At 38.7% G+C, this 23632-nt stretch overlaps 1 protein-coding gene across 8 annotated transcripts in view; it reads left to right on the top strand.

The window, feature by feature from the left end:
- Positions 1-23632, top strand: part of UBR2 (ubiquitin protein ligase E3 component n-recognin 2) — a 123514-nt gene that overhangs the window by 2766 nt on the left and 97116 nt on the right. For 7 of the 8 annotated variants that reach the window (XR_006885189.1, XR_006885188.1, XM_046638764.1 and 4 more), the window contains exon 2: positions 6833-7092. Coding sequence is in view for 5 of the 8 variants with exons in the window: in XM_046638764.1 (XP_046494720.1) it covers positions 6833-7092 (260 nt within the window). In the remaining 3 variants the exon portion in view is untranslated. Of the gene's footprint in view, positions 1-6832; positions 7093-23632 lie in introns of those variants that run through there. The other variant, XM_046638767.1, reaches the window with a different exon arrangement.

The following is a 23632-nucleotide window of genomic DNA, read 5'->3' as shown; positions in this document are numbered from 1 at the left end:
ATTTATTTATTTTTGAGGACGATTAGCCCTGAGCTAACATCTGCCTTCAGTCTTCTTTTTTTGCTGAGGGAGGCTGGCTCTGAGCTCACATCTGTGCCCATCTTCCACTTTATATGTGGGACGCCTACTACAGCATGGCTTGCCAGCCGGTGCCATCTCTGCACCCGGGATCCAAACCGGTGACCTCTGGGGCCCCTGAAGGGGAACGTTGGAACTTAACCGCTGCGCCACCAGGCCATCCCCCAAGGGATCACATCCGTTTAAAAGTTCTTAAGAAGCACTAGCGTCATCTTTCCCACACTTTATTTAGACATTGCTTTTCTTGTTTCTGTTATGAGGAAGGACTTTTTGTGATCACCTCTATTGTAACTAGTATGCGTCACAAATAAAAGCATTTAGGTGCTCTCTTCAATAATTGTAAGTTTAGGATATTAAATTGGCCCTCTCTTCTCAGTTTTCTCGGTAGATTTGATTCCACAAGCATGACTTTCCCCACACTTCTCCAGTCTATCTACATTTCATGCTCCACGGATTTGATTATAATATGTTCCAATGGATGATTATGGTTTAAGAAGGACATATTTTTACCCAAGTATAAAAGAAATACATATTCTTTATAGAAGATTTATGTAGAGTTTTATGTCTATGATGGTTATTTTTGCTTTAAAATCTTTGACAGTTTATTTACATGTAATTCACATATCATACAATTCAATTCAGTAGCTTTTAGTATTTCACAGAGTTGTTCAACCATCGTCACAGTCAATTTTAGAATGTTTTCATCACCCCGAAAAAGAAATCCTATACCCGTTAACAGTCACTCCCCATTTTCCCCCAGCCTCCCAAACTCTAGGCAGCTACTATTTTCTGTCTCCATAGATTTGCCTGTTCTGGAAATTTCATATAAATGGAATTATACAGTGTTTGGTCTTTTGTGACTGGCTTCTTTCACTCAGCATGATGTTTTCAAGGTTCTTCCGTGTGGTAGTGTGTATCAATGCTTCATTCCTTTTTATTGCCAAATGATATTCCATTGTGTGGATATATACCATATTTTATTTCTCCATTCGTCAGTTGTTGGGCATTTGGGCTATTTCTACCTTCTGGATATTACGAATCATACTGCTATGCACATTTTGTGTACAATTTTTTGTGAGGACATGTGTTTTCATTCTCTTAGTCACTTATGATGTAAACCCAGGAGTGCAATTTCTGGGTCATATGGTAATTCTGTGGTTAACATTTTGAGAAATCACTGAACTGTTTTCCAAAGTGGCTCCATCATTTTACATTCCCACCACAGTATGTGAGGATTCTAGTGGATTTCTCTACATCTTTGTCAACACTTGTTATTGTCTGTCTCTCTTTTTTAATTGAGGCCATAGTAGTTTATAACATTGTGAGGTTTCAGTTGTACATTATTATTTGTCAGTCACCATATCTGTGACCCTTTACCCCTAAGCCCACCCCCCAACTCCCTTCCCTACTGGTAACCACTAATCTCTTGTCTTTGTCCCTGTGTTTGTTTATCTTCCACACACGAGTGACGTCATGTGGTGCTTGTCTTTTTGATTATAGCCATTCTTGGGTGTGAAGTGGCATCTCTTTGTAGTTTTGGTTTGTATTTCCCTCGCGACTCTTTGTGTTGAACATCGTTTCATGAGCGTATTGGGTATTTGTATATCTTCTCGGGAAGGATCAATTCAGATCTTTTGCCTATTTTTCTTTTTATTTCTTTTATTTAGTCTTTTGCTTTTTGGTGAGGAAGATTGGCCCTGAGCTAACATCTTTTGCCAGTCTTCCTCCTTTTTTTTTTCCCTCCCCGAAGCCCCAGTACCTAGTTGCATATCCTAGTTTTAGGTCATTCTTGTTCTTCTATGTGGGACGCCGCTACAGCGTGGCTTGATGAATGGTGCTAGGTCCGCACCCAGGATCCAGCGAACCCCAGGCCACTGAAGCGGAGCGTGCAAACCTAACTACTCGGCCACAGGGCTGGTCCTTTGCCTATTTTTAAATTTGATTTTTTTGTCTTTTATTATTGAGTTCTATATTATTTTAATTTGTGACTGCTTTCACTTCATCTCTAGAACTCTTAATATGGTTTGTTTAAAATTTTTCTTAATGTAGTCCCCAAAACTCCCTTTCAGCACTAGCAATTGTTGTTGTTAACTTACGTGTTGGTTATCTTTGTTCAAAAGCAAAATCAAATGTGGTTAAAGGATACAGTTTTAATCAGGTATGGAATAATAATTAGTGTAATAAAAGGCCCACCCCCAGGGATTCTTTCATTTTTGTGTTTATTCTACTAGCTCTCTATCGTAAGGCTGAAGTTTAGCATTCAAAAAAGGAAAGCTCCTGGAAGCATTGTCATAACATGTTTACTTTAGTGAAGTGAGTTGACAGTTTCTTTACTTCCCTTGTGGAGGACTTCTAATAAAATAGTACTTAGTACTCTGTTGTGTACATTGGTGTGACAGCCACAGGTGTCTAAAATAAGGACACATGAACATGCACCCAAATTAGAAATCTCAATTTTTCATATTGAAGAAACAGTTACAGTTAGGGTATGTTAATGAGAACTGATATGAAAATCTGTAGATTTGTTCTTTTGAGAAAGAGATGAGCCATTATTCTGAAAGGCAGCTCCTTTTGCCTTCACTACTTTTTTTTTTTGTCTGTACCGTTGCCAGTCACTAATTCTTATCTCTGGTATAGAATTCTCATGCAAAGGTACTTTGTATATTAAGTGTTTGAATTTAATGAAGTTAAAATGCGTGTAATAGATCCCAAATCTCTTGGGTGGTCTTGAAGTTGGAGCATATGCCTGCCTTTCTTGAACCAGGCTTTTATGTCTCGTTAATAATTTATAATTCTATATGATAAATGCTATTTAGAATGAAATGATTGTTTTACTAATAATATAGTTTATATAAGGTGGCTCATTTTTTTTTTCTTAACCAGAAGTTGTTAATAGTTTTTGAATTTTTAAAGAAATCTGTGAACAGATTTGACCTGTCAGTGTTGTTGGAGCCACAAGACAACATAATTTCTTTTAGAAAGCATTATTTTATATTCTCCCTGGATTAAAATTCTGCAAAAGTGATCTTTGAGGAGAAATGGGAACATAAAATATAAGAAAAACAAAAACTGCTTTTAAAATAAAACCTTCAAATGTGTTGTAAATTAAAATTGCCTGAAGCATAACTTTCTAGGATCCTGGAGGCGTTGAATCTTAATGCTTAATTTTTCAGCCAAAACAGTAAATTGCTTAGGATAATTTGATTACGTTCATTCATATTTTGAAATAGAGTTGCTGACAATGGGTGAAAATGAACATTTACCCTTGGCCAAAAAAGTAGTTTTTAGCTCAAAGAATTAAATTCTAGTTTACTTGTTGGTTGATGACTCGCTGCCTTTTACTAATGACTACTTTTTTCCTTACCTATCCTTTTTATAGTTACTGAACTCTGTGTGTGTGTGTATGTATGTGTAATTTTGATTTAGAGACACTTCTCTGAAGGGAGAGAATCCTTAAACCTGTGGGATTGTCTGCCAAGAAGTTGTTTTAAGAGTAATCTAGTCTCTTTCCTTTTCGCATGAAGCAAACAAAGAAAGTTAGTAACATTTGGAAAAGATGGTTTCACTTTAGGGGTGAAGACTTTTTTACTGTTTTTGATTGTAAGCTTCCATCTAGTCCCTTAAGTTATGAATAAGGTTTTTACATTTTTAGCAAAAGTTTTCTGAAAATGTGAAATTGACTAGAAAGTTAATATATACTACCTCATGAATATTTAAAATCTCTATATGTTACTTTTAGAAGGAAGGAAGTAGGCTGAAGGTTGTACATCTAATAGTTAAAATGAAGACTTTGTACTGTTGTCTTATGGTGTTAGACATCACTTGAAGATGAACTCTTTTTTTTCGGTGAGGAAGATTGTCCCTGAGCTAACATCTGTGCCAATCTTCCTGTATTTTGTATGTGGGATACCACCACAACATGGCTTGATGAGTGGTGTGTAGGTCCATACCCAGGATCTAAACTCACGAATCCAGGCTGCTGGAGCAGAGCACGTGAACTTAACCACTCCACCACTGGGCTGGCCCCCATAAACTCTTTTTTAACGAGGATATAATTTGAAACTTAGATTGCAATCCATAGGGAAATGTTGGACCTATGAGTTAGCAGGTCAGTTAACTGCATTTTTGTAGCGTGAGTCATTTCATGTTTTCTGATTTGAAATTTTTACTTGATTTAAAGCCAAAATGAGTTATAATTATACAAAGCAGTATGGAGGACAAATAAAACATATAGGCAGAATTAGCAGGGGAGGCAAGGATAAATGACAGAATACAAGGAAAAGAGTTAAGACTTAAATGAAAAGGGGAAAAAAGGAGGCAGTTTGAAGGATGCCTTATCTAGGCCTTGTTTGGTTTGATTTTTAGAGACTACAGGCCTGCATCTACTTTATCTCTGCTTTCATTAATGCCATATGGAGCATCTTTCTGCAGTATCAATGTTATGTGACAGTAAGTAGTATAAAAATGTTTATAGTTATCCAGGTAACAGATTTTACTAAATGCCCGCTGGGGTCAGGTTCTGTTTTAGACCTGGGGAATATGGGAACGGGAGATGAGGGTGAGGAACAGGCTAAGAAGGCATCTTGGAGAAAGCAAAACAGAAACAGATCTGAGGAACGAGCAGAAAATAGTCTTGTAAAGCAGAGAGGGAGGAGCTATACAGGTCAGGAGGAGGAGGCTGGAGAGTGGTGCAAGGCAAAGGACCTTGTAGACTATGTCCGGGGACTTGACTTGGTCCTGAATACAAGGGGAACCTGAATGGCAGGGTCACACTGGCATTTTGCAAGAATCGCTCTGTTAAGTGAGGTTGGAAAATGGACTGGAGAGGGACGAGATTAGTGGCGATCACCGGTTAGGACATTGTTGCACTAATCTTGGTTGAAAGCTGGGAGTGGGGACTTTGGACTAGCATAGTGGAGGTAGTGCCGGTGGAGATGGAAAGAAATGGATGTATTCAACAGATATTTAGGAAGCCTAATAGACAAGACATGTTGACTAATTGGATGTTGGGGTGAGGAGGAAGGAAGGTTTTCAGGTTTTTCCAGTTTGGATACTTGGGTACATGCTGGTATCTAAAATAGGGAAATAGGGGACATGGGGTTTTGTGGGGAGAGGAGCATGAGATCAGTTTTGGACATGTTGAGTTGGTGTCTGAAAGGAGAAACTGATTTCTTTTGTTCTCTACACTCTCACCGATATTTCTGGCCTCTGTATGTGGGAGGGGGTGTTCCCCACGCCAGGCAATTCTCTAATTCTTTGCAGGCACCAACTGGGTGTCCTACAGTTCAATCGATTCTGATACTGCACACCTGGAGTTAGCATCAGATCCCACAGATTAAGGGCTCAGTCCCACAAGACTGCCTGTCTGCCCCTCGGACTCCAGATGTCACTTACAAGCAGTGAGTCCTCAGGTTACCCACAACTTGTGTCTCACTTAGCTACAAATTGGGGACTCCATGACCCCCTCTTCTGGCTTGATAATTTGCGAGAATGGCTCACAGAACTAAGGGAAACAGTTTGTTTACTAGATTACGGGTTTATTATCAAGTGATAGAACTTAGGAACAGCCGGATGGAAGAGATGCGTAGAGCAAGGTGTATGGGAGGGGATGCTGTGTGGGAAGGGATGCTGAGCTTCCATGCCCTCTCTGGGCGCTTCAGCACCTCTGCGTGCTCACAATCCAGAAGCTCTCTGAACCCTGATATATAGGGATTTTTATGGAGGCTTCCTTACACAAGCATGATTGATTAAATCATTGGACATTAGTGGTTACTCAACCTCCAGCCCCTCTCTCCTACTCCAGGATTGGAGGTGGAGGCTATAAGTTCCAGCCTCTAATCAGGAGGTTGATTCCCCTGGCAGCCAGCTCCCCCTCCTTAGGGGCTTTCCAAAAGTCGCCTCATTAACTTCAACTCAGGTGTGGTTGAAAGGGGCTTGTTATGAGTAACTAAAGACACCCCTTTTACCTTTATCTCCCTTATCACTTTGGAAATTTCCAAAGTTTTAGGAGCTCTGTGCGAGGAATGGGAAGAAGACCAAAAATATACTACTTATTATAAATCACAATATCACAGTATCTATTAGCTGTCCAAGTATAATTATCACAGGTAGTTGGACATAAAAGTTTGGGGACAGAGAAAAGTGGCTTTTTCTTTGTCGTTTTTAGCAGAGAAGGCAAAGGGGAAAGAGCTTTTGTAGGGAAGTTGATCAGGGAAAGAAGGCGTGATTGACGGAACAAAGTCTCTTGTGGACTGACATTCGTCAGAGACTGGTGTATCATCTCATCTGCTTATCAGTGAGAAATACAACTAGTGTATTGGCTGTTCATGCTCTTCCTATCTGCACGCTGACAAGAGAAGCCAAATCACAATCAGAATATCGTGTGAGCAAAGCGTTAGAAAGGACGTCAGATGGGCTCAGTGGCTGGTGTCTTACGTGGTGATCTGTTGTGGTCTTTTTCATGTGCTGCCTACGGAAGTTTGCTTCAAGAATCATTTTGAGGAGAGAGGCTCATTTCACTTTAATTTTGCTTTCACTTTAAAGTAGAATTCTGAAATATTTGGCATTTCAATAAAGTTCTAAATGACTTTTACCCTTTTTCGCAGAGAAGACGTACGGTGATGAATGTCATCAACAAAATATAAGACTCTTTTATCATTATTTTTGTACCTAAAAGAAAATAGAGTAGGTTTATTCAAGTTAGCGATTTATTGACATTGTTTAAAACTATTTTCTCTTTTTTCTTTTTTTAAAGAAATGGCTGCAAGCAACTGACCTCACTAGAGAAGTGTACCAGCACTTAGCCCACTATGTACCCAAAATCTACTGCAGGAGTCCCAACCCTTGTCCACAGAAGGAAGACATGGTGGCACAGCATGTTTTGTTGGCGCCGATGGAATGGTACCTTTGTGGTGAAGATTCTGAGTTTGGGTTTCCAAAACTTCAACAAGCAAACAAACCTTCTCATCTTTGTGGTCGTGTTTTTAAAGTAGGAGAGCCTACATACTCTTGCAGGTAAAATATTGTAATTTTCTTTCTAAAAGGCTCTTCTTTTTACTTGACATTTTTTTCTTGAAATGTTAGATTTTTGTTTTAAATTATGAAATATATATATTAAAAAGGCTATACAACAAATATATATGGTTTAAAATAATTATAAAACAAACATTCATGTTATTATTTTCCAGGTCAAGAAATAGGACATCATCAGCATTCCAGAAACTGACTGTGTGCTTTCTTTTTCCCCCATAATTAACTGCTACCTTGACTCTTACATTAATCACTTCCTTGCTTTTCTTGATAGTTTTTTAGTTACAGCGATTCTTTTTAATCTTCAGATTATCCCACATTTGACCGCTGAGAGCCCCATCATGCTAGCTTCGTTGTCTTTTTCCCATGACTTCAGTAGTTTTTGAGTGTTTCTTTGCTTTCTGGCACAAGATGTCCACAGCTCACTTTGTACTTAACTCTGACCCATGTGTAGAGTCAGCTATTTCTGTACTGAGTTTGTTTTTAGTTGGCAGTAGTAGTTAGAAATCATGGCCTGGGAGCTGTATATACTATTGCTACCAGCATAGCTTTACTTTTTTTTTAAAAAAAAATCTTGTTGAAAATTGAATATACAAGAATGGAAGATAGTGAGGAAAATGCCTTGTCTCCTTGTGACTATCTATTCGTATTTCTCAGAACTAATCATTATTAACATTTTCTTCTGTATCCTTCCAGAAATTTTTTGTCCATGTGCAGGCCCATATATATGGCTATCTTAAACATACATACAAAAGGGAATACGTTATATATACTGCGCTAAGTTTTCCTTTCTCTGTTTAACAAAGTCTTGACATCTGTCCATATCGGCTGATATAGCTAGATAATATTTCAGTGTGTGGATGTACTCTTGTTAGAGGCGTTGTGGAACATTTTTTTTCCTTAAGGCTTTTTCCCATAAGACTGAAATTTAATATACTCTTAATTTGGTTAAGGCCTCTGGGTGTCCGTGGTAGTCTTTCTTTGTCAGCATGGTTAGAATACCGAGAGAGATCTTTTTATCAAAGACTATTAGATGTAGTTTTTTGTTTGTCTTTACAAAAACTTCTTTGAGTCCTTTATTGATGTTTGGAGCAATAGATCTAGTTTAACCTCAAGACTTACAGATGAGGAAACCAAGATCCACTTGTTCCAGTAATGTTCTTTGTAAAAAGGATCCTGTTCCAAAGCATGCTTTTGTATGTCATGTTTTTTAATCGTCCATCTGGAATGTTTCCTCAGTTTTTCTTTGACTTTCAAGATCTTCCCACTTGAAGATTACAGGCCAATTATTTGGGTTTGGGCTATCAATTTGGGTTTGTCTGATACACTTCACGATTAGAGTCAGATTGCATCTTTCACAGAAATATCCACAAAAATCACATATTCTCATTGTTCCCTATCAAGTAGCATATGATTTTGATTTGTTCAATAACTAGTGATGTTAACTTTGATCCCTTGTTTAAGGGGATGTCTGCAAGACTTCTCCACTGTAAAGTTGTTTCTTTTCACCTCTGTAGTCAGAATTTTGTTGGGAGGTACTTTGAGACCGGCAAATATCTTGTTTCTCGATGTTCACTTTGTTCATATCAGTGTGTATTCGTGGAGTCCCATTGTTTGTGTGCTCAGATTGTTCTAGATTTGACCAGTGGTGGCCTTTCAAGTTGTCTTCTTTGTTCTTTTTCACGTCCCCATCAGTCTTTCAGTGCTTCCTTTTTCATTCGGGCACAAGATGTTTTGGGCACATCTTGGACTTTTCGCTGCCTGGCCCTGAAATCAACCATTTACCCAAGGAGCCTGGTTTCCATTTTTTTTTGAGGAAGATTAGCCCTGAGCTAACCACTGCCAATCCTCCTCTTTTTGCTGAGGAAGACTGGTCCTGAGCTAACATCCATGCCCATCTTCCTCTACTTTATACGTGGGACACCCACCACAGCATGGCTTTTTTTTTTTTTTTTAATACTTAAAAATGGTTAAGATGGTGAGTTTTATGTTCTGTGTATTTCACCATAATAAAATAATGAAAAAAAGTACACACAGAAACTTATACACGAATGTTAATAGCAACATTATTTATAATCACCAAAAAGTGAAAATAACCTAAGTATTCATCAATACCACAGCATGGCTTTTGCCAAGCGTTGCCATGTCTGTACCTGGGATCCGAACCAGTGAACCCCAGGCCGCCGAGAAGCAGAACGTGCAAACTTAACCGCTGTGCCACCGGGCCGGACCCCAAAGTGTTGGTGTTTTGTTTTGTTTTTTTGGGCTTTTTTTTTGCTGAGGAAGACTGGCCCTGAGCTAACATCCATGCCCATCTTCCTCTACTTTGTATGTGGGACGCCTACAACAGCATGGCTTGACAAGCAGTGCATAGGTCCACACCCAGGATCTGAACCAGCAAACCCTGGGCCACTGAAGCAGAATGTGTGAACTTAACTGCTGTGCCACTGGGCTGGCCCCCCCTTTTTAGTAAAGATTAGTATTTAGAATTAAGGTAGTAGGTGTGCTTGTTGCTATTAGTACTTACATATGTCACTAATCCCAGGCCCTCTCAGTGGATCTGTATTCTATATCTATCTTTCAATACCTCTTGAAAGAGATATTAAAAACTCTGCATTTACAGTGATCTCTCCAGTTCCAATCCAACATTACAGGATTCTTTCTCATTTTTTCCCTTTGTATATTTGTAACTGCTTTCTCTGATGAACCTGATTCTCATCTGAAAAATATTTACCTGTTTGATCATTCCCTTGTGTGCAACCATTCTTTTGCTGCTGCTGCTACTAACACCCAGCTCTGCATAGTTGCCCTCCTTACCCTATTTGAGTTCCACTCCCCGTGCTGGGCCATGGTGGCCTTCCCTTCAGCCCTTGTTGGGGCAGATCTAAAAGTCTTGCTTTTAGATTCATGGTCTTTAATCCAAGTCCTGGCCTTTCTGATCTCAGTTGCATATCTGCCTTACTGGAACTCCATAGTCCTCTATCACTGCTTGCTAGACTTAAGGTATCTCTGTGGCACTCTCAGTTTCGTAGCAGCCACCCTCCAGTAAACTTGGAGAGTGTTGCCCTGTGCTTGTGCAGCCCAACCCTCAGCCAAGAACTCATTCACTGGCAACCCCCTCATAGACTTCTGTCCCTTCCCATCCTGCATAATTCCACCTCTTTGGTTCCCTGACCTGTGGCCTCTACCTATTTTACCCGCCCCAAACTCTGGTCTATTATCAGCTCAGCAGGACCTTCCTGTTCTGCTTAGACTCTACCTTGCAGTGCATAGGTGGGTATTTACCCCCTCCGTGAGAGGCAGGGCCATCATGGGGCTCACCTCGTGAATTTCCCTACTCTTAGTTATTGCAATCTAGTACCCTGTTCATTGCCTGGAAATCGTTGCCTCATGTATTCATCTAGTTTTATGGTTGTGTAAAGTGGGAGGGCTAGTTCAGTACCACTTATTCTGTCATAACCAGAGTGGAAGTCCCAAAATTTTTTTATTTTTGTTTTTATTTTTTTAAAGATTGGCACCTGAGCTAACATCTGTTGCCAGTTGTCTTTTTTTTCCCTTCTTCTCCCCAAAGCCCCAGTACATAGTTGTATATTCTAGTTGTGAGTGCCTCTGGGTTGTGCTGTGTGGGGCGCCACCTCAGCATGGCCTGATGAGTGGTGCCATGTCTGTGCCCATGATCCAAACCTGTGAAACCCTGGGCCGCTGAAGTGGAGTGTGTGAACTTAACCACTCGACCATGGGGCTGGCCCCCCAAAATTTATTTTAACAGTGAAAATAGCTTATGGTTGTTGAGCACCTTCTAGGTGCCTGATTTAATGCTAAGCTCTTGATATATATCATGTTTAATCCTTCTGTAAACCCCCGAGTTAATATCTCAGGAAGCTGAGGCTCAGAGCGATTAAGTGACTTACCTGCAGTCATAAAAATTGAAACCAGGGCGCTCTGACTCTGAAGTCCATGTTTTTTCATTTTACCTTTCTTTGATTCTCAAGTATTGGTCTCTTATGAATTTTTCACTCATAGTCAGTAAAATGAGGGAAAAAATAGGTAGAACATACTGACTTTTTTTTGCAACTAAATTTGTTCCTAAATTCTGAGAGCTCTACTTTGTTGTTAAAATATTACTATATGAAACAAAGACAATGAATTAAGTAGTTTTGTTTTGTTTTTTAATGTTCTTAGAAAAAAATAATTAGTAGCCCCTTTTTTGGTTATTCTACTGGTCCCAGAGACTCAGAAATTTGGGAACTACCACACACAGCACTCTGATTCCTAAGCAGAGACTCAGGTTGCGTTACAGTCCTGTCTTCTGCATCATGAAGTACATGCAAAGAATATTAACTGAAAATCGTATTTGTGCTGGAGAAAGAGGTTTTGGTGACTCAGGATTGTGGACTTGGCCTGAACCTTTTCTCCCTCGTTGTCCCCGGTTAGACGGGTCTCGAAGCTCTTTCCCAGTTGCAGATGTTTGGCACGTATCACAGTGCCTCCTACGTGTTAGGTGTTCAGCAACTGTTTGTTGAGCAAATGTTTGTTCAGAGTGAAGAGGACAGTTTTAAAGATGTTATTTTGCTCTTCCTTCTTTAAATTGCTTGAGTATTCCTATTCGTTGCGTATTTCCATACTTGTCCAGTGGCAATATCATATTTATTGTAAATCAGCTACTTTCTAGGATGTTACTCATGATTATGTACTGGGAATCCTTCCTGTTCTGAATTTTACAACTTCAGATATTCTCTTATACCCGGCCAGCTAATTAATAGGGCAGCTGGTGCTACAGGTACACAGTACATTAATCTCTCTTACAAACTTATCGCCATCTCGTTTTATCTTTGAACCATAGGTACAGTATTCAGGAATTTTGTTAGTCCCAGGAATCCTATACGTATCTGTGTGTGGGTCCATCCCAGAAGAGCAGAGGTTGGGTGCAGGTTTGAATGCTTTATAGGGAGGCATTGATTAGATTGACCATCTTGGGGTCTTCCATTGCTAGAAGAAGAGGAAGTAAGAAGAATCTTGTCTTCAGCAGTGATCGTGGAATAGGCTTTTGGGAGTTTGGAAGAGTGGAGGTCGGATGGTAGGAGGAGGAGTACATTTAATCCCTCAATGAAAACGGTGTACTGAAAAGTTACTTGCCTGTATTTGAAGATTGAGTGTGCCTAAAGGATTTGTGTTGAAGCTGAGTCAGAGATGATCTCAGTAAATTTTTCCTGTATTATGTGTGGTGGAGTTTGAACTTGGATATGTCAATCTGGGGTTTGTCTGTGATATAAATTTATTTCAGTAGAGTCTGAAGGTATAGGTTAATCCATTCATATATTCTAACTGTGTATTTACAGGATGTATATATTAAGTGAAAAGGAAGTCACCGTGGGCGGGGGGAAATGCCTCATGGTGTGAGGAAAGAATTTTCCCTTTCATGATAGCATCTAAAGAGAATCACAAGGGTACATTTATTAAGGACAGAGAGCACAAAGAACAGCCTTACCCACTGCTTTTTAAAAATTGACTTGAGAAAACTAATCCAATAGGCAAAACATGCATTTGGTTATATCTTTCAAAAGTACAAAAGTGTAGGCCATGAAAAATACCCTCCCCTCCTCATCCCTTAATTTCCTGTTCCCTTTCCCAGAAGTAACCACTGTTGTTCGAGTTTGTTTGGTTTTTGTTGTTTGTTTTTTTTTTGATGAGGAAGATTGTCACTGAGCTAACATCTGTGCCAATCTTACTCTGTTTTATGTGGGATGCTGCCACAGTGTGGCTTGATGAGTGGTGCTAGGTCTTCCCCGGGGATCTGAACCTGTGAACCCCAGGCCACCAAATTGGAGCGCGCAAACTTATCAACTGTGCCACCTGGCCGGCCTAGAGTTTTATGTATTCTTCCAGATAGTCTATGCATATGCAAGAATTTGTGCTTTCTTCAATAAATTCTAACATACCACATAAACTGTTCTCACCTTGCTTCTTTCATTTAAAATTTGTCCTGGAGATTGTTATATAACACATAGAGAAAGAACTGACTTTGTCTTGTCTTTTTAATGGCTGATTATTATTCTATTGTATGAGTGTTCTGTCCTTTACTGACTAGCCTTCTATTCGTAGATAATTTAGGTTGTTTCTGGTATGATAAATAATACTGCATTTAATATCTTTGTATGTGTCTTTGTGCACATGTAGAAGTATATCCACAGGACACATTTTTAGAAGTAGAATTTATAAGTCAAAGGATGCATGCATTCATTTCCTTTTAGTGACCAGTAGTAAAAACTCTTAAAAAATGAAAAGGAGATAATGTGCTTGTTGGAGGCAGAGAGGCAGGTCAGGGAGGAAAAACAGAAACTGCTGTGGTCATGATGGGAAAGATTGGAAAATCTGTCTTTTACCCAGCCTCTGGGGAGAAGAAACCAGGAAGAAGAGACAAGGCTGTGGCAGCCAGAAAGAAGCAGATTGGCCAATTCCCTGAACTTTCGAAGAAAGAAAGCCGTATCTGGCGACCTGCCCTTGGACAGACAAGTAGCTTGAGATGGGGGAGACGAATTTAATGTATAAAGGGCCCACTAGGGCCCAGTTTGAACCAGACTCTTAAAGGATACCTGAAGTTGGCCCAACTCCAGGTTAAGGGCACAGTCCTCTGCAAGACTGTCCAAGATACAGCTGCAATGTAGGGGTCCCCAGAGCCACCCTCAATTCTGATCAGCTGGCTACAAATTTCAGGCATCTCTGTAGACTACCTTAGGTTGGATAATTCACTAGAATGACTCAGAGAACTCAGGAAAATGCTGTACTTATGATTAAAGTTTTATCATAGCAAAAGGATGCAAATCAAAATCAGCCAAACAGAGAGAGGCACAGGGCAGGATTTCCAAATGCAAGGCTTCTTTTGTCCACAGAGACGTGTTATGCTCCTGACACATTAATGCAGTACACACAGAGTGTTGCCAACCAAGGAAGCTCACCCGAGCTTTGGTGTCCAGAGGTTTTATTAGGGTTTCGTTATATAGGCATGATTGATTGAGTAGGTGCCCACACGACTCACTATGTAGCCCCATTTCCCTTCCCTGAGGTGGGGCTAATATTATGTAGCTGAAAGCCACAACCCTCTTTCTGGTGTGCCTAACTCCCACAGTGTCATCTCACGAGCATGAACTCATGGGTGTAGTGGCCGGGGGTGGTGCAGTATGAATAACAGAGACACTCCTGTCACGTGGGAAATTCCAAAGATTTAGAGGTTACCTCCAAGAACCCCTGGGACAAAGGCCAGCCAAGTTCTTTTATTACATAGTTGTTGAGAAAGTAAATGAGATTCTTTGTGTAGTGCTTTCCACAATACTTGGTACATAGTAAAGTCTTAGTAAGTGGCATGCTGGGGTCCTGGGGTTGTGTGTTTCCTGTTCAAAGTAGGTGTTCTCATGGATCCCAGTGCCCTGGTAAAATGACACGGAGTCTGTCATTGGAAAGATGAAATGTGGTTAGTGGAACTCTGGGAGAGTTTCTAAGCTAGACCCTTCAAGATAAAGGTGACTTATGTCCATAGGGTGGAGATTTTCTTTAAGCAGAAAAAAAGATAGTGAGTAGCCTTTTATGTATAATACTTAAGAAGGGGGTTTGTGAAGGGAAGTCGGTTAGTTTTTCTGTAGAGAGTTAGTTGTTCATAGTTTCTCAAATTGTCTAGGTCATAAATTATCTTGCTGAAGCCTCTGTAATGTCAGAAAAAGCTATGTGTGTTTTCAGGCAGTAGCCTAATTTTTATGGTATTTATCTATACTTAGTTCTCTATTAGGAAAAGTGTAGTCAAACGTAGTGCTTGTTATTTTCTAAATAAAGACGGTTGTTATTAGGGGCAGTTATCTGAGTGTTGATTTTGATTGTAACTGTATATTTTGACATTTGATAACCATTAAGAAAAATAGAACATTGGTAGAATGTGAAATATACTTCAGTGTGTGGTTTAAATTTTAATTTGTTTAACACTTCTGTTAGATATAGAGAAGTTAGGTTTAGTTCCCTTGTTTTCTTTGTATAGTTAAATTGAGAACATTCCTTTTTAACATATAAAAACTTACTGCATGAATGTTATGGATCCCAAAAGTTGGGGGTCGGGGAGTTATGCTGGCATCAGTTAGAAATATTCATAGCATATGTTTCCAGATAGTAAGTACTTCATGACGCTTTATCATAAACTATCAAACGGTTTTGCTCAGGTTTAATTTTTTTTTTAACTCTGATTCTGTCAGTAATGATAGATGAGGTTATGCGAAAAATAACAGATAACCCTACAATCTCAGAGAATTTAAATACCTGAAATATATTTATTACTCAGACTGTGTGACCGGTTCAGACCACTGGGGCTGATGAGTGGAGGGTCCTTCTGCTGTAGGTAGTTGCTTCACGCCATGCTGTGTCTCCACAAACTGAGCGTCATGCTTCAGGGTTCGCCACAGCAGGAGAAGAGTAGAGCTGAAGGGTCTTGCCTGGATCAAAAATTGCTCTGGCTCAGAAACGAGGATGCCCACATCCCTTTAGCCAGAACTGGTCAGAAGGTCTGACTGCAAAACAGGGCAGCAAAGTGTAATTCTCCTGTGTCTGAAAGAGATGCAGACTCGGATGTGGATGAGCATTAGAAGTCTGATTTCTTAGGTGTTTTGAGTTATTCTTCCTCCCTCACAGAGTGGTTAGATAAAATGAGGTAATGTATGTAAAAGCACTTAGGGAACTGTAAAATATTCATATATGTAAGCTTTTTTAAAACCAAATACTTAGTCTTCAGATAATTACTGAGCCAGGGGTAATATCAAGCAGAGGGGTGGACATAGTTTCATTCCTTTTCTGTCTGGAAGAATAAAGCTCTAACATGGCGGCACCACTTATTTCCAGTAAGAAGAGTTGTTTGTTGAGTTTCTTGCTTTTTAAAAAACCTGAAACTTTGATCTCTCTTTAGCAGAGTTCTATTTTAAGACTGTTTCTTTTTAACACGAATAGTCGTCTATGGATATGCTACAAGAAAGAAATTATACTGTATATATTATAATTGTGGCTTTTTTTTCATTTATCAGTTTGTTTTGGAGATCTTTCCGTCAGTATATATAAATCTGTCATTCTTTTCACTCTTGTGTTTCCATAGTAAAGACAGGCCATAGTTTATTTAAGTTATTATTTCATTAATTATTTCATTAATATTAATGAAATTAGAAATGGAGGATTTCTAGGGTTTTTTTCCTATGGCAAACTGTGCTGCAGAGAGCACCCTGTATGTATTTGTGCACATCTCTTTTTACACGTTTCTGTATTTCTCAAGGTAAATTCCTAGAAGTTCGATGCTATGTGTTGTCTCTGTGGCCTTCAGTGTATTGGAATTTCCCTTGTCTACACTGCTCTCTCTGACCTGGGAAGTGGCAGGGAGCGGACAGTTGATATCTCCTAGACAGTTTGGATTCCTATAGTTGTCTAAAATGAGTCTTATATTCTTGATTTGGAGGTTTGTGGTCATTTTTATTTGTTCTGCCCCTGTTTGGTGCAGGGTCAAACATAGAAGTACATGGGGTACAATATCAACTTTACATGTGTGCCTTTGTCTAGATGTTAGGAAATAGTAGAACTGTGAATAGATTACTATAGGGTAGTCCTTTCAGGTAAGGAAACTCAGATTTATAGTACCAGAATTTTCCTCTTTGGTACCCTGAGTTCTTTTTTTTTAAGGGAAAATTTACATATTTCAGAAGGCACAAATCTTAATTGTATGCTTTTGACAATAGTTAGCTTCATGTAACTCACATCCTATCAAGATACAGAACATTTCCATTTGACTAGAAATTTCCCTCCTAATAGCTCTAGCCTCTAGGTAACCAATATTCTGATATTTTCGCCTTAGATTAGTTTTGCCTATTGTAGAACTTCATAAAAATGAAGTCATACTCTTTTGTACCTGACTTCTTTTACTTAGCATAATGTCTATCAGATTCATCCACGATGTTATGATTATTAGAAGTTGATTCCATTTTTGTTGCTGAGTACTAGTCTGTTGTATGAGTGTACTGTTATTGCCCATAATCCATTGTCCTGTTGATGAGCATTTGGGTTGTTTCCAGTTTGAGACTCATGAATAAAGCTTCTGTGACCTTTTTCTTTTTTTTTAGACAAGTCATTCTGTTTTTTTAGTGGAAGTTTTAAAAATTTAAAGGAAAGAAAAATGGTAATTTATTTCATAAATCATATCAGCTTATGCCAACATTACTTTAAATGCAACATATTAAAGTATTAGACATTATTATTCTGTACTTAGCCATACTTGTATGTGTTTAATATAGCAAATGACGTAAATCTTGCACTATTAAAAATCTGCAGCTTTTCATGGTACATTTTAGGAATATTAAGACACCGTTAAGATGGGTCTTTCTAGACTGTAATCTAATACAGTGAACAGTCTTAGCTGATACATTAGTTGCTGGCTGTGACCATTTGTAAACAAGTCTTTTTGTGGACATGTGTTTAATTTTTGATGGATAAGTCCACAGAAGTGGAATTGCTGGGTCAAAGAGCAGGTTTGTGTTGAACTTAATAAGAAGCCGCCAAAACTTTTTCCAAAATGCTTTTTCATTCTCACCAGTAATATATGAAAGTTCCACTTGCTCGGCATCCTCACTAGCATTTGATGTTGTCAGTCTTTTTAATTTTTGACCTTCTATGTAGTGGTATCTCATTATGGTTTTAATTTTCCCTGATGACTGATGACGTTGGGGCAGTTTTTCATGTGCTCATTGCTCATTCATCTGACTCCTGAAGTTTTTGTTCAAGTCTTTTGTCCATTTTTTATTGGATTGTTTGTCTTTTTATTATTGAGTTTTGGAGTTCTTTATATATTCTGCATCCAAATCCTTTGTCACACATATTTTGTGAGTATTTTCTCCCAGACTGTGGCTTGCTTGTATGGTGTCTTTTTTTTTTTAAAGATTGGTCCTGAGCTAACATCTATTGCCAATCTTTTTTTTTTTTTTTTTCCTTCTTCTCCCCAAACCCGTCCAGTACATAGTTGTATATTCTGGTTGTAGGTCCTTCTAGTTGTGGCATGTGGGACGCCTCCTCAGCATGGCCTGACAAGTGGCACTAGGTCCACGCCCAGGATCTGAACCGGCAAAACCCTGGGCTGCTGAAACGGAGCACGAGTACTCAACCACTGAGCCACAGGGCTGGCCCCTTGGTGCCTTTTGATGACAAAAGTTTTTATTTTGATCAAGTTCCAATTACCGATTTTTTTCTTGGATGATGATTGTTTCCTGTGTTTAGGAAATGTGTACCTTCTCCCAGGTGGCAAAGATATTCTCAGTGTTTCCTTCTATAAACTTTGAAATTTTATTTTATTTTATTTTTTTAATTTACTTATTTTTTGAGGAAGATTAGCCCTTAGCTAACATCTGCTGCCAATCTTCCTCTTTTTGCTGAGGAAGACTGGCCCTGAGCTAACATCCCTGCCCATCTTCCTCTACTTTATACATGGGACGCCTGCCTCCTCATGGCTTGACAAGCAATGTGTAGGTCTGCACCCAGGATCCGAACCAGTGAACCCCGGGCCGCCAAAGCAGAGTGCATGGACTTAACCACTGCGCCACCGGGCCAGCCCCTAAACTTTGAAGTTTTAGATTTTATGTCTGGCTATGATTTCTCTCAAACTAACTTTTTATATGGCTTGAGGTAGACTACGGATGAGCTTCATTTGTTTATAACGTGGATATCCAGTTGTTCCAGCACCATTTGTTCCTTTCCCCATTAAATTGCTTTGGTATTTTATCAAAAACCATTTGACCGTATAAGTGTAGGTATATTTCAGAACACTGTAGTCTATTCCATTCACTGATGTGGCTATTCTATGTCAGTAACCACATTATCTTTTAATGTAACTTTTTTTTTAATTTAATTTTTTTTTTTTTGAGGAAGATTAGCCCTGAGCTAACATCCACCACCAATCCTCCTCTTGTTGCTGAGGAAGATTGGCCCTGCGCCAACTTCCGTGCCCATCTTCCTCTATTCTACATGTGGAATGCCTGCCACAGCATGGCTTGACAAGTGGCACCATAGGTCTGCACTGGGGATCCGAACCGGCAAACCTGGGGCTGCTGAAGCGAATCCTGTGAACTTAAGCACTGCACCACTGGGCCAGCCCCTACTGTAGCTTTATAGTAAGCCTTGAATTGATGAGTGTAAAGCTTCCATTTTTGTTCCTTTTAAAATGTTTTTGTCTATTTCAGGTCCTTTGCATTTTATAAACTTTAGGATTAGCTTGTCAGTTTTTATTTTTAAGAAGGGCTGCTGAGATTATATAGTTGGGATTGCATTAACTCTGTAGATCAGTTTGGGGAGGATTGGCGTTTTAACAATAGTTTTGCAATCCGTGAACGTCTTTTGTCTCCCCATTTATTGAGGTTGTCGTCGTCAGTCTCTTTTAGCGATGTCTCACAGTGTTTGTGCAGAAGTTGTCTACACCTTTTGTTACGCTTATTCCTAAATAATAGTTCCTGGTGATATTTTTTTTCTTAGTTTTAGTTTCCTTTTTTTTTCTGTGAGTATAAAGAAATACAGTTGGTTTCTGATGTTGAACTTGTGCCCTTTGACCTTGCTGAATTAGTTTAGTGGTTCTAGTAGTTTTTGTTTTTTTTTAATATTATAAATGACTATTGAATGTTGTCAGGGGCTTTTACTGCATCTATTGAGATTATCATAGTTTTCCTTTTTTATTCCATTAGTGATTGCATTGATTTTTTTCAAATGTGTCTCATTACTGAAGTAAACCCCACTTGATTATCATGTTTTGTGACTTTTATATATTGCTGGATTCAATTTGCTGATGTTGTGTTAAGGATTTTTTTGTGTCCGTATTCCACGAAATATACCAGTCTGTCCTTCTCTTGTAGTGTCCTAAGAATTTTTGTAAAATTGGTGTGATTTCTTTCTTAAATGTTTGATAGAATTGACCAGTGAAACAAATTATCAAGATTGGTGTTTACTTTGGAGGAAGATTTTGAGGACAAATTAAATTTCTTTGATACTCATTAGAGATATTCAGAACTTTATTTCATGTCGTGTCAGTTTTGGTACATTGTGTTTTTCAAGAAATATGTTTCATTGTATAATGTCAAATTTATTGACATAAAGTTGCACATAATATTTCCATATGCTATCCATGCCTGTGGTATCTATAATGATGTCCCTTTTTTCATTCCTGATATTAGTAGTTTGTGTTTTCTCTCTTTAGTTTTACAATCTTTTCAAAGAATCAGTGTTTCGCTTTGTTAATTTTCTCTTTTATCTGTTTGTTTTATTAATTTCTGCTCTGTTGTTATTCTTTCTTCTACTTACTTGAGGTCTAATGTGCTTATATTTGATTCTTTAATCCATGGGTTATTTACAAGTGCCTTGTTTCCAAGTATTGGAGGCTTTCCTAGATGTCATATTGCAACCAACTTCTAACACAATTAAGTGTTCTGTAAGATTTCCATCTTGAAATTTATTGAGACTTGTTTTATGACTCAGCACCATGGTCAGGCTTGTACATTGCATATGCACTTGAAAAGATGTATTCTGTAGTTGTTGAATGGAATATTCTGTAACGTCATTTAGGACAATTAGGACAAGGTAGTTGATAGGGCCATTCAGGTCTTCTATATACTTACTGATGTTTATGACTAGTTGTTCTGTCAATTACTGAGAAAGGGGCATTAAAATCATCAAAAGTGATTGTGAATTTGTTTACTTCTAGTTCTATCAGTTTATGTTTCATGTGTCTGTAAGCTCTTTTATTAAGCCACATACGTAGATATTTATAATTGCTATGACTTCCTGATGTATAGACCCTTTTATCATTATGAAATGTCAGTGTCCTTTATTAATTCTGGTAATATTCCTTGTCTCAAGGTCTATTTTATCAGATGCTAATATAGTTGCTCCTTTCATAGCCTATCAGTTATACTTGTTTTTACTCTTTTCAGTAGTTGCCCTAGAATTTGCAATATATATTTACAACTAATCTAAGTCCACTTTTGAGAAAGGTTTTCTTCCTCCACTTTTAAAGGATAAGGATTTTACAGGTACAGAATTCTAGGTTTGTGGAGGTTTTTTCTTTCAACACTTTTAAGTATTTCACTCCACTCTCCTCTTGCTGGCATGGTTTCTGAGGAGAAGTCAGATGTAATTCTTACCTTTGTTCCTCTGTAGGTAAGGTGTTTTCTCTTCTGGCTTCTTTCAGGTTTTTTTTTTCTTTTTCTTTGATTTTCTGTAGTTTGAAGATAATGTACCTAGGTATAGTTTTTTGGCATTTATCCCACTTTGTGTTCTCTGAGCTTCCTGGATCTGTGGTTTGGTGTCTGACATTAATTTAGGGAAATTCTCAGTAATTATTGTTTCAAATATTTCTTCAGTTCTTACTCTTTCTTCTCTTCCTGGTATTCCTATTGCACATATGTTATACCCTTTGTAGGCGTCCCACAGTTCATGGACATTCTGTTCTGTTTTTCTCCCAGTCTTCTTTCTGTTTGCTTTTCAGTCTTAGAGCTTTCTATGGAGAGAGCCTCAAGCTCAGAGATTCTTTGCTGAGCTGTGTCCAGCCTACTAGTAAGCACATCAGAGACATTCTTCTTTTCTGTCACAGTGTTTTTGATTTCTAGTATTTCTTTTTTGGTTCTTTCTTAGGATTTCTATCTCTGCCTACATTGCCCATCTGTTCTTCCATACTGTCTACTGTATCGATTAGAGCATGGATATAGCCTTATTAATCATAGTTGTTTTGAATTCCAGGTTTGATAATTCCAACATTCCTGCCATATCTGAGTCTGGTTTTGATGCTTGCTCTGTCTCTTCAAACTGTATTTTTTGCCTTTTAGTGTGTCTTATAATTTTATCTTGGTAGCCAGGCATATGATATCCTGGGTGAAAGGAACTCCTATAAATAGGCCCTTAGTAATGTGTTGGTAAGGAGTGGGGGAGGAGAAGCATTCCATAGTCCTGTGATTAGTTTTCAGTCTTTTAGTGAGCCAGTACCTCTGGACTGTGAACTTTATGTGTGCTTCTTTTTTTTTTTAATTAATTTTTTTTTTTTTGAGGAAGATTAGCCCTGAGCTAACTGCTGCCAATCATCCTCTTTTTTCTGAGGAAGACTGGCCCTGAGCTAACATCCATGCCCATCTTCCTCTACTTTTTTATATGTGAGACGCCTACCACAGCATGGCTTGCCAAGCGGTGCCATGTCCGCACTTGGGATCCAAACCAGCAAACCCCGGGCCACCAAAGCAGAACATGCACACTTAACCATTGCGCCACTGGGCTGCCCCCTCATGTGTGCTTCTTAATGCTCCCCAACCCCCTTTAGGTGGTCAGGATGGCTAGAGGCATTGGGTATGTCCCTTTTCCAGGTCAGTTAGACCCTGATAAAACCCCAGCAGGTTAGTCTCTGATTAAATAGTTTCTTCTGAGGGCAGACTTTGTTAAGAAAAACAGAATGCACTGGCGTATTTCAAAATGGTTCCTTTCCTCTTCCCCTGCTGGAAGGCTGAGAGAATGTTTCTCTGATAATCACTGTGAGAACCTGGTAGAACTTCAGGAAATAAAACTCACTAAAGTTTGGAGACCCCAGTGACTGGCTCCCCTGAAGTTGTTAATCTCTCAAACGTGTCCACGCTGAGCCTCCAGCAATTTGTCACTTACAGTTCAGATTTCCCTACATCAGCCCTGGCTCCTGTGGAGGTTTTTGCTCTTGCGTTTCTGTTCTCATAAGTTGTGATTTCTGTATTCACCTGTTGGTCTCTCCAATTTTGGGGGTAGCAGTTTGCCCTGTGACCTTACTTCGCTTGTTGATCTAAGAGGAATTGTTGATTTTTCAGTTTGTTCGGCCTTTTACTGGTTGTCAGGATGGAGTGGCAACCTCTGAACTTCTTACGCGCTGGACTGGAAACTAGAAGTCTGCGTTCATTTTTTTAAGGATGTACTCTTGAATGTAAAATTCTGAGGTTGACTTTTTTTTTTACTTTTCAACATTTTAAAGATCTTGTTCCATTGTCTTCTGACCTCTGTTGTTTCTGATGATGCCAGCTTTAATTGGCATATCTATATTCCCTTCTATGAAATGTGTTGGTTTTCCTTAACTGCCTTTAAGATTTTCACTTTCAAAATTCTCACTTTATTTTTTGGATTTTAGCAGTTTGACTGTGATATGCCTAGCTGTATGTTCTTTATTTTATCCTCTTGGGGTTTCTTGGATCTGCAAGTTGATGTCTTTAACCAAATTAGGGAAGTTTAGGTTATTTCTTTAAATACCTTTTTTGCCTTGGTTTTTCTACTTCTTGGACTCCAATTACACAGTAGTATAATTGAGAGACTTTAATTAGTACAGCAGTGCATATATATATATATAACTTACTAAATATATATGTAATTTAAATATATTTACATATAAATAAATAGTGCATACTCTAAAAATTTTAGTAGAAGTGTTGCCTGATCAAGAGAGTTTGGAGGTGACTGCTTTTGACAAAACCCTAGATCT

This window comes from Equus quagga, chromosome 15, assembly GCF_021613505.1.
Source record: "Equus quagga isolate Etosha38 chromosome 15, UCLA_HA_Equagga_1.0, whole genome shotgun sequence".
Lineage (NCBI taxonomy): Eukaryota > Metazoa > Chordata > Mammalia > Perissodactyla > Equidae > Equus > Equus quagga.
This window is presented reverse-complemented; position numbering and strand designations above follow the sequence as displayed.